Source organism: Scomber japonicus, chromosome 22, assembly GCF_027409825.1.
Source record: "Scomber japonicus isolate fScoJap1 chromosome 22, fScoJap1.pri, whole genome shotgun sequence".
Classification (NCBI taxonomy): Eukaryota; Metazoa; Chordata; class Actinopteri; order Scombriformes; family Scombridae; genus Scomber; species Scomber japonicus.
In genome coordinates, this window is record NC_070599.1 from 27654475 (window position 1) to 27668693 (window position 14219).

The window sequence follows — 14219 nt, forward strand, 5'->3', positions numbered from 1 at the left end:
GCAGAGCAGGGATTGGATGATGACCACAGCAATGTTGCTTCTGTCACCACTGAGCATCACTTCTAGTATTTGGGACAGAGATACTTTTTGCTTTTTTCTGCTAACCGTAAAATTACCTTTTATATATTTTCAGACTTTTTAGAATTATACTGTTCTTACCGACCAATCTAATCTTTGATTGTTGCTGAAATATTGGATCATTTGAACATTTATTGAAATGAAAGCATGTGAGAAGTTTAGAGGGAAGAATCAGTATTTGGTGGAGCTGTTAACAACTCATAGACATCTGAACTGTGAGCAGACTACACACTGCTGACTGGTTTCATCTTTAACAATGTGTTGGATTTTAAAAGCTTGTTATATTATCCATTGTGTCAAATCTGCATCTGAAAAGTAACTAAAGCTGTTAAATAAATGTAGTGGAGTAGAAAGTAGCATCACATGGAAATACTACAGTAAAGTACTAGTACCTCTAACTGTACTACAGTAAAGTACTAGAACTTGAGTAAATGTACTCAGTTACTTTCCTCCAGGAGAGACAGTCTGAAACTGCTCTGTTGTCACATGTTGTGAAGCATGCTGGGATACCTGAGTAGTATTTCTTCTGTCGTGAACTTTCAACTCTTCACTGAGAATCACTTTTTTTTGTACGTAAAGAAGAATTAAGTGTCTGGATTCTGCAGGGACGTTAAATATTTCCTCATCACATCTGGATACAAACACAGCTGGCTGATATGATTAAGTGTCTTTTTCAGATCCACCACTAGGAGGCACCTGAGTCAAATGTTGACAGTCACTTTGTAAAAATGCAGTTTTTATTCTCTACAGCCTCACATCAGAAACAGAGTCAACACTGTGTAAAGAGAACAGTTCATACAGGGATGTAGCTCAAAGTGCTTTACAGAGAAAAAATGAAAATACAATAAAACAACAACAAATAAAAAAAAAAGAAAATTCATCAATTTCAAAAACATTTCACATTTAGTAAGAATAAGTAAAAATGACACTTATTAAAAGCCAGATTAAATAAATGTTTTCACCTTTCACTCTCACAGCTTTAGAGAGAGTTTTCCATCATTTTGGAGAAGAAAAAAAAAATCAAAACATGCAACAAAAAAAAAATCTTAATGACTCATCTGACTCAGTCGTTAGTTTAGAAATGATGCTCGGTGGTGACGTCATCTTCCCTGGTGGGCACGGATGGGGGCGTTGTCACGGAGACGGCTTGTTGTTGGTCAGCTGGTCTTTTTGCAGAGGGAGCTGAGGACAGTAATACATTTATAATCACCGGGTGAAATATTGAAGTTAAGCACAGTGGATGGATGGATGGATGGATGGATAGATGGATAGATGGATAGATAGATAGATAGATAGATAGATAGATAGATGGGTAGATAGATAGATAGATAGATAGATAGATAGATAGATAGATAGATTTAAGGGTGTCAGTGAGTTTTACCTCTTGGTTTGTGTAGAAATGAAAGCACCATGAGGACGGTGGCGATGAAGAATGTGCCGAACTTCACTACGTGCCGGATGATTCTCAGCAGGGAGTCACGAGCACGATGAGGTTCAGTTTCCACTCGAGGCAAATCTATGAAGACAGCTGATCAGGTTAATGTCTAAAATCAAGATCTACTCATGTCAGTTTAAACAAAACTATATTTCTATTTGTGGTGACCATTTACAACACCAATATTACTCTTTTACTATCTCTTTCACTACTGATGTTTTTATGGACTGTGTGATTGATGATTGATGGTTTATCGTCTGTTTTCCTTCTTAGTTTCACCTTTTACTTCTGTCATTAAACCTGGACACATGCATCAAGGACAGAACACTTTTATAATGAATTACCTTCGTCTTGGGTTTAAATGGAGGTTTTCTTTCACAGTTGATACCAAATTACACATTTCTAGGAGTTTACAGATGTGTCAAATAAAGTGCCACAGTCCTCCAGGTTCAGGACGGTCAAATTCAACCAAACTATGAAACTGACAAAGAAGACGGGACAGCACTGCAGCTTCCTCACCTCTGACAAACAGCCAGCTGGGTGGAGACTCTCCTTGACTGCTGTTACACTTGTAGAGGCCTTCATCAGACTTGGAAACCTGGTGGATGGTCATGTGACCTGCAGGCTCAGTCCTGATGAGGGAGCCATCTTTATAGAAACCAGCTGGGAGGTTGGAGGTCTTTGTTTTACAGTGCAGAGTGACATCATCTCCCTCCATCACAGGGAGGACAGGACTCTGCAGGATCACTGACCCATCTGAACATAAACACATGCAGTCGACATTTTTAATCAAATGTGCAACTTTTAAAAGATACAAACTCAATCGATCTATTTAACGGACACTGGAGAAGCATCATTTTAAATTTAGCCCAATTTGGAAGGAGATTTAGATTTTATCCCCCATTTCTTACAGTGTAGTTATGACTAGTAGGAACCCACTTTCATCATGATACATCAGTATTGTAGAAATAGAACCAATCCTCTAAGGTAGTTCAGTATCTGATTCACTGGAGGGACGACATTTCCCATCAGGCCTGGGAAAACCTCAGGACCTCTAAGAAGGTGTAAACTTTGCTGTAGAGATGGATGTCTGGCCTACTTTACTGAGCCATCTGAGTCATCTTACTGAACTATCTGGTTATTATTGTTCTGGTGAGGAATAAATATCATCTTTCAGCACTTCAGAGGCTCCACACACAGCGAAGCAGCCGTGGTCACTTTTCAGTGTTAATTGAAATCAGCAGCGTTCAGTGTTATTTTAATACTTAATCGAATAAAACTAACACTTGTCTGATTCAATCCATGAAAGTGTTGGTGTGCATTTTGGTCTTTAATTAATTTTAACACCCGCAGCGTTAAATTGAGTCTGTTGCGTTAACTCTGAAGTTTGACTTTCTGTCAGTGCAAACATTAATGCTGGATGGTGTGTAAGCTTTGTGCATTTAACTAGTCATACTTAGACTGAAACATAGAAATCATATTATGCACAAGAAAAAGACAAGCTACTTTAATGTCATGTGGAAATGCTGACTGATGCAATGTGTTGGATGAGTTGGCCATAAACAGCTTGGGAGGAAAGACTCAGCGTACAAATAATGTAAACAATGATAGATGTTTATATTTGTTTATTTAAGGCCTCTCTTGCAGTAAATCAGCTAAAACATGCCAGATGGTCCAAATTAACAAATGTATTATATTACGGTAAACATGTGATGGGTGTTTTATTAGATTTTATGTGTTATATGTTATGAATGCCCTTCTTCCTTTTTAAAAGTTGTGATTCGCTGGTTCCTGTGGAGTATAAGAGCCCATTTATGCTCAACTTACGTACGATATGTATACCGTCACTGCTCTCATACTTCCATATATCCTTTACGTTGGCATGGATGTTAACCAATACATCCACCAGGGGGCAGCACAGAGTCAAACGTTTATGACAACAACAAACTCAAAACCAAGCATGGCGACTGTGGAGGAGATATTGATAATGTTCCTCTTGCATAAAAGACAAAAACGATATGTTTAACCTTTCTGTCGTCCTCCCGGGCCTCCTTTCCTTCCTTGACTCGAGGACAACAGGAGGGACAAAGTTTCTCACCAACTCGCAAAACCTTTCCTCAAAAAGTTCCGCCATTGTTATTTCTTCTTTGTGTCTTACTAGAGCTACGTATCGAGTAGTGACAGCAGCACTGCCCCCCCGTGGTCTTCCGCTGGTACTGCTCCGTTTGGTCCATATCCGTAAGCTTTATGGAAACGTGCAGAAATACGGACGAAATGAACGCAGAGCACGGACAGAAGGCTCGTATTTAACGTTGAGCATAAATGGGCCTTAAGAGAGTAAATGGATCAGGACACCAAAGACTGAGGATTTCTACAATTATGCTGAATTTTTACAAGGAAGTAAATTTACTCAAGTGCTTAACTTGATTATTTACATTTTCTGCTACATTATTCTTCTTCACAACAAGTCAAATGCAAATATTGTACTTTTTACTCCACTACAATTATTTGATCATTTTGTCATGAAATTATGTCATATTATAGATTAAGATATAACTTTATATGTGGGGTAGGTTAATTGTGTTTCACTTGTTAGATTAAAAAAAAAATAACACTAACGGGTTAAACACGATTAACTACAATCAACACTACCAGCGCTTAAAACGTATTTGAGTTTTTTATGAGGAATGGATAAGTAGAAACACAAAGCAGAGAATGATTATGTATTGTGCTAGTAAATAATCCTAACCTCTTCTTACTGCTCCTACCGTGAACAGTGATGCCGACAGAGTTGCTGAGCTGCTTTGCATCAGTCTCACACCAGTAGGTGCCGGTGTCAGGCCTCTTGGCGGTCTGGATCTGGCAGCCAAAGCTAGTTGGACTCCCCCATTCGTCTCCACAGCTGGTGATCTTTTTGTTATCGATGAACCTTCTGACCTTCCATCCAGTGAAGCTGCTGTTCTCACCACAACTCAGATCCAGACTGCGGTACTCAAAGTGCTGAGATGAGTCAGGAGACACTGTGAGAGTGACCGGGGCTGAGTTCCCTGCAGACAGTCACCAAAAAAACTGTTAGAGGACAAGTTCACAACTTTTCAAATCTGTCTTAAACCAACAGTCATAAGCCTAAATGAGTGTTAACGTTTCTTTTCTGTCTGTAATGATTCCTCCTGTTCACACTGAGCATTAGATCCCTTCATAATGTTTACAATGGAAGTGATGGAGGACTAAATCCACAGTCCTCCTTCTATGGAAACATGGATTTAAAAGTTGATCTGAAGCTAATATGAAGCTTCAGCGTCCAAATGAGTCAAATCTTCATCTTCTATGTTTCAACGTTACAGTGTTTTTAGTAGCAAAGTATTTTTGTTACTATACTTCCACCACAGAGAAACAGGAAACACTAAGAGGGAATCTGATGCTAAAAAGACTGTAAATGTGTCAGATATCACTTGATATGAATAACTCACACTGCTGAAGCTCAATAGAAGCTGATCATCTAATTTAAATGGATATGGTCCTCCATCACTTCCATTGAAAGCACATTTGAAAGTCCTGATCACATTCACACCTGGAGGTTGCCCAGTACAACCAGTCTGATCTGCTGCCACTGACTGAGCAGCTCTCTGGAGCAGCTGGGGGTTAAGGGCCATGCTTCAGTGGGGTGTATGGGGAGCTGAAGCCACAGTACACCAACTACTGAGTCATCACCCCCCGCTGGAGTGAAAATATTTAGAATCAGAGAAACCTTTATGGTGTCTCATATCAGACAATAAACTTATGTGTTGGATGAAGTAGGAGAATAATAATCTGGAAATGTTCTTTCATGACTGCCGTGCCAGCGCAGAATCCTGCAAACATCAATAAATGAAACACCACAAGGTCTGAAGATTTGTCTTTACCTCACCTTTGACAGAGATCCAGCTGGATGGAGACTCTCCATGACTGCTGATGTTACACTTGTAGAGGCCTTCATCAGACTTGGAAACATGGTGGATGGTCATGTGACCTGCAGGCTCAGTCCTGATGAGGGAGCCATCTTTATAGAAACCAGCTGGGAGGTTGGAGGTCCATGTTTTACAGTGCAGAGTGACATCATCTCCCTCCATCACAGGGAGGACAGGACTCTGCAGGATCACTGGTCCACCTCAACACAGAGACAGATGGAAACCAGTCAGTGTGATGGTTACTGAATGTGACAGGAAAAGTAAAAGTAAAGGTGTTACTGTTACTGGTCTGTTAAAGCTTCTGAAACCTCGTTCACACCTATTCAATCTAGAAAATCCCCGAAGAAAATGATGTGTTGTAGGTGGTTGAGATGTTGCTATGGTGTCGAAGAGGCTTGTAGAATTTCATTATCTGATGTGATGTGTATTTATAGTAGCATTCAACAGCAGTATAAACGTAACACTGTCACTATGTGCCTGAATCAGCTCGTGTCACTTCCTCTTTTTTTAACAACTTCTCTATGAAACAACTGAGATGTTCCATTATTAGCTGCTGTGGAGTCATATCCTGCTGTGAGGTGAACTCTCCTCATGATCATGACTGCAAGTTCTGTGTTATCCATTAATGATAAAGAGAGAGAGAGATCAGAGCCTCGTGTGAAAAACAGAACTAATGAGGCTCGTCCAGCTGCTGCAGGTCGTTTGTAGGTTTCTTACCTGTGACAGTGATGTTGACAGTGTTGCTGCTCTCTCTGTGTTTGGATCCACACCAGTACACGCCGCTGTCAGACAGTTTGGCTGAGCTGATGATGCAGGCGGAGGACCTCTGGCTGCCCCAGCCATTCCCACACTGGGACAGCTTCAAACTGCGAACAAATATCAGTTTATCAGCTGATCACACCATTAAACTACACATGCTGTTCATATTCTGACTCATTATTAGTCTAAACACCAATTCATATTCATAATAATCCTTCAATGATCCTTAATGAAGCTGTCAGAGAGCAAACAAAGACAACAATCACTATTTTATGGTCCAGGAGAACAGCTTATAGAATATAAGGAATAATAATATAATTTTTTCATAAACACAGGTTAAATTTGCACATTTGCATATATACAAATCTGTAAATAAAAAATGATATTGTGTACTGAGGGTCACATTAGGACAAGAAGGGTGTATTAGGGTATTTTAACAGTTCTCAAAAATAAAAAAGAATGGTATATAAAGGTTAAAAAGAGAGTTGTTGTGATACAGCTCACATATATTACCTCCCACTGTTAAATCATGACACTCATAGATTTTACTGAAACTTATCACCACCTTGTCACATATTGGAAAAAAGGGGCTGTTGTTGTAAATCACCAACAGCAGATTTGTCTCTCCGTCTACAGGAAGTTGGCAGGAAATCAATCTAAAATGTGATGGATGATCAGCAGAGACTGAACGTTTGCCAGGTGTGTTGTGTCGACTGATTTAACTGTATTGTGTTGAGTTGGTGGAAAACTAACCCGCCTGATGTGTATCTCCACACCCTCCATTCACCAGGGCTGAACTGCTCACAGCTCACACTGATCGTGCCATACTCGAAGTACTGAGAGTGATTAGCGGTGACCGTCACAGAGGCTGGACGAGACAGATGAAGACAGACAGAAAGACTGTTTGTGCTCATGTTAACTTCAGACTCTTATAAATTCAACCTTCAACTCCTGCCACAGTCTATGTATGACTCTGTTTCAACCATCATGTTCATATTTATAGGTAAATATGTTATATAAGCTCACAAGTGATTGGACAGCTTCAAAACAGGCAGAACAGACTAGATGTAAAGAAACAAGACAGCACTGACAGCTTGGCAAGAGATATAGATGTTGAACAGTGCTGGAGGCGGATTGGTTGATAGAGATCAGATGTGATCAGAAGCAGGAATAAAAAAGTGACGTTGGAGGATGTTTGTGTCAAACTCACCTCGTCTGTGAGCAGATGTGACGCAGACGGCCCCCAACACTGAAACGGCATGGCACAGTCAAACCACAGCTTGTGTGTGTTTGTCAGACTTAAGTCACTTTCAGGGACAAGCATCAGACTTACAACCAGTAGATTGGGCAGCTTGTTCAGCTGGGGACAAAAGCTGTGTCCCCTGTTAGGAAAATGTTGACTTCTGGGTCAGTGGTTAAAGTTAGAGTAAGTCTCCAGGAAATGAATGTAAGTCAAGTCCCTAAAAGTGACTTAAGTGTGTGTGTGTGTGTGTGTGTGTGTGTGTGTGTGTATGCGCGTGTGTTTACATACACACTTCAGTTTCCAGCTACACAAAACTTTAGTTTGTTAAATCATTTGAACTCTGTTGAACAACAGGAAATTAATCAAACTGTTTCCAAACAATAATTTAACAATCAGCACAATTAAAAGCAGGTTTTACCTTTTATTAAATCTGAACTATAGAAGAGTTAGAGTGAACATTAATGCAAGGTTTTCTCTACTTACAGACGAGGTGCAGAGCTGTCTTCATGTTGACCGTCTACTAGCAAATGTGGTGAAACTGCTGTTAACTCAACCACAAAGGCCAGTGGGAGGAGAGAGCAACTTATTCTAACACCTTTTTTATGCATATTTTTAACCACAAGTAGGAAACAACGAGATGACAGCAGTCACATCCTGTTTTATCTTCACAAGTCCACTTTGTTTTTTAGCACCTCAGAAAAGAACAGCAGCACAAAGCAGCTTCAGCAAGAAGGATTATAAATCTAAAATATTGTGGAAAATGACTTTTAATGACATTTAACATAAAACATATAACATGTCTTATGTCTGTTGCAAACATGTTCGGTTTATGTTACATCTGCCACCTCAACTCTACAGACACAAATCGTCATATTGAAGAAGCTGCATTCAGTAAATTAGTCGATATTTTCCTTAAAAAATAAATAATAAAGAGAGAGTTGTACTCTGTCAGGGTTAGGGTTAGAGGGTGACCAGTACAGAGCGCTCATGCTGCTGGTCACAGTCTCAGATGTGCAGTCCCTCAGATAGTCTGTGGATTCACTCTCACCTGCAGTTTGTCTGTCAGTAGAAAGGGTTGGATGGTGTTGAAGGAGCTGGAGAAATCAAAGAACATAATTCTCACAGCACCGCTCCTCTTATCCAGGTGAGACTCCGCTCTGTGCAGATAGAGGATGGCTTCCTACATTAAATGAGATGTGAGGGCAACAGGCCTGAAGTCTCTGAGCTCTCTGGTTTGTCTTCTTTGGGACCGGTATGAGGCAGTGGTGTACACAAGGGTGGACGCCCCCCTTGTGGCCCATTTGTTTAAAAAACGCACGCTAAAGTGCCCTCATGGTTGGCAAAACACACAAAGGTGTCCTCTTGGGTGGCAAAAACATGCACTAAAGTGCCCTCTTCAGTGGCGAGAACATGTTGTGTGTGCCCTAGAACATTTACCAGCACAGGTTTCACTGAGCTCTTTGACAGACAACTGAAATGACTTGGGAGGGTTGGTGGAGAACTGTGGTTACTGATGTAATGTGACGGTCCTGTGGGGTCATGTGTAGGTGTTTAGTTTCCGGCTCTACGACTTCAGTTGTAGTTATTTTGGTTTCTGCACATCACAACCCCCCCCCCCCCCCCCCCCCCACCCCCATTCACACATCCATCATCCAGCTCTTATACTACTGATGCCACTGATGGTAACACTTCATACTTTAATTAAGTTTTATAACTAAGTTCGGGAACAGACACGATGCCTCATACCTCCCTAATTTTCACGGAAGCACTACTTAAGTCACACTCTATCCGCTCTTCTCCCCTTCGTCTCATGTCTTCCCTCATCCCTCTTCTTCCATTGTAATAAAACTTTAAACTCATATCTAAGTTGGTATTAATGAACTCTAATTTGGCACAACTTTTAATTTGGTCTTTCCTTCTTCTATTGTTTTGGGCTGTACTTATGACTGGTGAACACAACAAAGTTTATGATTCATAAGAAAAAACAAGAGTCTGGCTGCTAAAGTTGCTACTATTAACACTATTAGTGCTGTTTTACATCAACCATCGCCTCTCTCACTGCTGTTATTGCAGATCTGACTAAAATTAGACCTTTCCTTTTGGCCTCCGCCTCCACAGTAGATGTACAAAGTTGACATCTTTCCCCCAACGCTGTGGTTGATCACACATCATCCTAATTCTTGTAAACAGCCTCAGTGTGGTGTTTAGACGAATTCTGGTCGTACTTCGAGAGGAACAGGAAGTCTTCTGTCTGCGTGGTTCAACTGTCAAAACAAATCTGCATTTCATGAATTCATTCTAAGATAATCATCAACTTTTCTAACGTTTCCTCATAAAATACATTTGTTTTTCACAATGATTCATGGCAGTGACGGGACATAAAATCCAGGTAAATCTTTTTTTATACTCCAGGTATTTTTCAATTGATGATCAGAACAAGTTTTAAATTGTATTGTATATTATAATAAAAACTCCTGGCCCTGAATGTTATTTTATCATTTTTGTATTAATATATTTTCATGTTCAGGAAAGAAAGTCTCTAACTGAAGATATGAACTTCTTTAAAGGGCGTTGCTCTCTGAAAGAATCAACAAGGCTTTTTAGCAGAAGTTACATATAACACTGAAGCTTCACATGACTCAGCACTAATCCTGTGAATCCTGTTACAAAAACACTACTGATTAAATTTGTCTGTTGGCTAATTCTGTCTCAGTCAGTTTTTAAAAAAGAGCAGTCTCACAGGAATAAAGGAATCAATGACAGGAAATGATGATGAGTTTTATTATTAAGCTTAAAGGCACATATAAAAGAACAGTTTTATAAATTACACATCATCAGATAGATTATTGTAAATATTAATTCATTGGAAAATGAATTAAATAAAACAGGAATTACAAAAGAAAGGTTAAATAGGAGATAATGAATATCTTTGAAAACATGACTTTCTATTAAATGTTATGTCATCTTGTTAGCCAGCGAAATATCAGTTTGTTAGCTAGCTATTAAAACAATGTGTGCTTGATTAGCATGCTAGCTAAATAAGCTACTCCTCTGTACCTACGCAAGATGAAGAAGAAGTAAACCTGAAGAAGAAAAACTCAAAGAAACAAAGTTTTTACTTTGAGCAGAATAAATTATGTTAGCATGGTACTCTAGCTTGTGAGCTAAAAATAAATCTACACTCTCTAATCATGTATAAATTATATTGCTAAAACCCAATAAAACGCACCCACACATTAGACGGGGCAGAGCTTAATTTGATTTTATTGGATCCGGCACTTCCTGTGTAACTATGAAAAATTAATCGCCTAAATGAAAAAAATTAATTACTGTTTGTGTTCAATGCTGTTATCTTGGGGGGGGGGGGGCACTTCAAGTGACACATGTGCTTATGCTGGTTGAGATTGCTGTTAGCCTCATTTCACAAAATGTCAAAAAGACAACAAAGTTTGTTTAGTCAGAGAAGCTACATAGGCAGTGTAAAAAAATGTTTTGTTCCGTTACCTCCAACCCCCGTTTTCGCCGGATCCACCCCCCCATCCCCCCACCCCTGCGCTCCCGGACCTCCCACTTTACAAATTAAGCACTGGACAGGGGGTTAGCATTAAGATAAATTGAACATTTATAATAATAAATAAACAATGAATAAACACTAATGTCACATAAATGTCATCTTGGAGTTACTGTGTTGCCAGTTTATGACTTCACGGCGCTAAATATAAAGAAGTTTCCAAAAAAGTAAACAAATGTCGATGTCTTGTGTCCTCATAAGTTTTTTCTTCTTCTATTGTTTTGGGCTGTACGTGGCCACTTGAGCCACGTCTTAACAGGTGAGTGCTTGTCTTTGCAGCTCTAGGCTACAAGCACAACACAGCACAACCTTACACCCTACTGTCTGCTGTCTGAGTTGCATTGTGGGTAATGTAGGCACCAGGTTTTAACAAGGAAGAAGAACGTGTGGAATAAAAAATTATGTTTTTTCTCTTTCATCCTTTTTTAAAAATTGTCCATTGTGAGTCTGAAGATGTTACAGTGAAACGATGACCCAGTACAGTTCAGTCATAAATCACAATCTCTGTATATTATATTATTATATTAAGACTGATGTACACAACAAAGTTTATGATTCATAAGAAAAAACAAAAGTCTGGCTGCTAAAGTTGCCACTATTAACACTATTAGTGTTGTTTTACATCAACCATCGCCTCTCTCACTTCTGTTAGTGCAGATCTGACTAAAATTAGACCTTCCCTTTTGGCCTACACAGTAGATGTACAAAGTTGACATCTTTCCCCCAATGCTGTGGTTGATCACACATCATCTTAATTCTTGTAAAGAGCTTCAGTGTGGTGCTTAGACTAATTCTGATCATACTTGGAAATGGGCTTCCATAGATGATTTCTCCTGTTCTACTGCTACGTGTCAATAATTTGACATTTGTGTGGTAATAGTTAGTAAAAGCACAATACAGCATAAGAAACACAATAAATATACAACAAAAACATATCTGCAGCTACAAAGAGTATCATCGACATAAGGTGTGTACATAAAGTGTATAATATTTAACTTTCCTCTGCCTCATAGCTTGCTCTCAAGGGTCACGCTATCTTTTTCCGGATCTTTCTCAGCCCTGTTGCTGCTCTGAGATGTCGCTCCGCCTTCTGTCTCATCTGCTGTGATGAAGATAAACAATGTTTTAACATTAATAATAATTACATATTATCTCTGAATGGGCGACAAACCATGACAAAACTTACTTAAGTTATAGATTTTTAACTTTTTGGTGGTAAAGACTTTTTGTGTCTGTTAGGGAGAATTATGTGTGCTGACCTTTGACCTGTCGAGCCAGGAGGCGTGGTCCTGCCAGGCCGATGCCCAGCGCTCCGATGGGAGCTGTGGTCAGGATAGCTAACACGGCTAACGTTAACACGTCCGAACCAAACTTTATTAATGTCTCATCCCCCTGTTCCCTCGCCATGTCCAACGCCTTGGAGCCGATAGCAGCCTGAAACACACACGGACATCAGAAGATAGTTTTAATTTAATATCTTTCACACATACAACAGTCCAGAGTTCTGCTTTGGACAGTAAAATAAACCAGAAACCAAAATCTAAACCTGTCAAATCCCCATAAATTATTTTCCTTTGAAAGCCCAACAACAACCTTACAGCCTTAACTTCACATCCAGTCAACTAACAGGAACTCACTGATGAAACAGTGATGAAACCTAACAGCTAGCAAATCCAAATGGATTACCTAAACACAAAAACTACCAGTGGTGAATACATCTGGACCCATTCTTCTTCAATCATATCAAACTTTAACATATCAAACCAAGGTTGGTATGATTAGAGACTGTTTCTAAAAGGTGTCAAAAACTATTGGCTTTTGATAGCCACACACATCGTCATAAAGGAAACACATTGACAGAAGCACAGAGGTTACGTCAATAGACAAAAACCTTTCCTAGACCACAACTCTCAAAACACTGAAACAGGAAGTGAAAGAGGCCATAGCCCAGCTAACGGTGACGTTTGTTGTTGAATGAGGACATCTCCAGCTCTATATTAATATACTGTGTCTCTTCTGGAATATCTTTGCATGATTTCCAGTTAAATACTCCTTATTTATCTTCTACTGGTCCTTAATGCAGCCGCTCATTTCAGCCTCTGAAACAGTCTGAAACGGGCCGTTTTAGCTCCTGTCTCTTTAAGCCCCCCCTCCTCCTACGTTAACTACCTATAGTAGCAGGATTTCACTTCTTCTTCTCCTTCACTACCCCAAATGTTCAACTTCTAAAATCACATCTGAGACATGAGAGTGGAAACACTTTAGCAACCACCTTAGCAACCAAGGATACAGAATGATGAGAAGTCTTTAGGTCATCCGCTGGGTAGGAAAAAAACTGTTTCAAACAAAGCATTGAAGTTTTGACTTGCAGGCAGCATTTCTACATATGTTCACCTAAGGATTTATAACTATGTTTAATATCCAACATTGTTAAAGTTAAATTAAAGCTCTCTGAACTGAATGACCATCTACCTGTACGGTGGCTTTAGGCAGCCAGGCCACAGAGATGAACAGTTTCTCCTTCAGGTTGAATCCTGCAAAATGAACCACCAGGTAGGTGACGAGCAGGCGGATCACCAGACCGATACTGATACAGGCGAGACCAAGACCTGAACACACACGTACAGACAGACAGGAACACCAACACGAATTTAAGACTGTTTTAACGACAGTGATGCTTCTGCAGCTCCGTCTCTCTGTAGTTTATAGATGTTGAGTGATAATCAAGACATGTAAGGGCTATATCCATTGATTTATTATTATCAACAGAAAATTTATTGTCAAATACTTTGAAAATCATATAATATTTTTTCTAATTGTCATTTATTTTTTATGGAAAAATGCTAAAATTCTCTAATTCCAGCTTCTTAAATGTGAATATTTTCTGGTTTCTTGAGTCGTCTTTGACAATGAACAGAATATCTTTGAGTTTGAATTGCATCTTAAACTTTGGGAAACATTGATCAAAACTTTTCACGATTTTTTGACATTTTATGGCCCAAACATCTATTATCGATTGTTTGCTACAGCCCTCAAGACTTTTGAAGACCTGTGGATAACCTGAAAAAATAGACAATTTGTTACCCGGTCCAGTTGAAGAAGTATGATAAAAGTTTAAAAAAGAACATTATAGGTAATAATCAAAATCTTTCAATTTATGTTGTGATTTAGTGCCAAACAAATTTG

General features: G+C 39.3%; 2 protein-coding genes across 2 annotated transcripts in view; both read right to left on the reverse strand.

Moving 5' to 3' along the window:
- Window positions 1-1144: 1144 nt before the first annotated feature.
- On the reverse strand, window positions 1145-7961 carry LOC128384112 (low affinity immunoglobulin gamma Fc region receptor II-like). The gene is made up of 9 exons (XM_053343693.1): window positions 7946-7961; window positions 7430-7468; window positions 6973-7087; window positions 6178-6326; window positions 5421-5660; window positions 4282-4560; window positions 2033-2269; window positions 1460-1594; window positions 1145-1260 (listed from the first exon to the last, which is right to left on the reverse strand). Exons 5-9 carry the CDS (start codon window positions 5620-5622, stop codon window positions 1154-1156), a joined length of 960 nt encoding a protein of 319 aa, XP_053199668.1. The 5' UTR covers window positions 5623-5660; window positions 6178-6326; window positions 6973-7087; window positions 7430-7468; window positions 7946-7961; the 3' UTR covers window positions 1145-1153.
- Window positions 7962-11911: 3950 nt separating this feature from the next.
- The window catches only part of LOC128383666 (sodium/hydrogen exchanger 9B2), an 11605-nt gene continuing 9297 nt past the window's right edge, over window positions 11912-14219 (reverse strand). Inside the window, exons 11-13 of the mRNA XM_053343255.1 lie at window positions 13506-13642; window positions 12293-12467; window positions 11912-12135 (exon numbers count right to left, since the gene is read on the reverse strand). Coding sequence (XP_053199230.1) covers window positions 12041-12135; window positions 12293-12467; window positions 13506-13642 — 407 coding nt within the window. The 3' untranslated portion in view covers window positions 11912-12040. The remainder of the gene's footprint in view (window positions 12136-12292; window positions 12468-13505; window positions 13643-14219) is intronic.

Excerpts from the sequence above, each read along its gene's own strand:
- LOC128384112 (XM_053343693.1), bottom strand. The coding sequence starts at position 5,622 with ATGGAGGGAGATGATGTCACTCTGCACTGTAAAACATGGACCTCCAAC. Across the intron at positions 4,561-5,420 it reads CAGCTGGATCTCTGTCAAAG|GGAACTCAGCCCCGGTCACT; the intron begins GTGAGGTAAAGA and ends GACTGTCTGCAG. Across the intron at positions 1,595-2,032 it reads CAGCTGGCTGTTTGTCAGAG|ATTTGCCTCGAGTGGAAACT; the intron begins GTGAGGAAGCTG and ends CTGTCTTCATAG.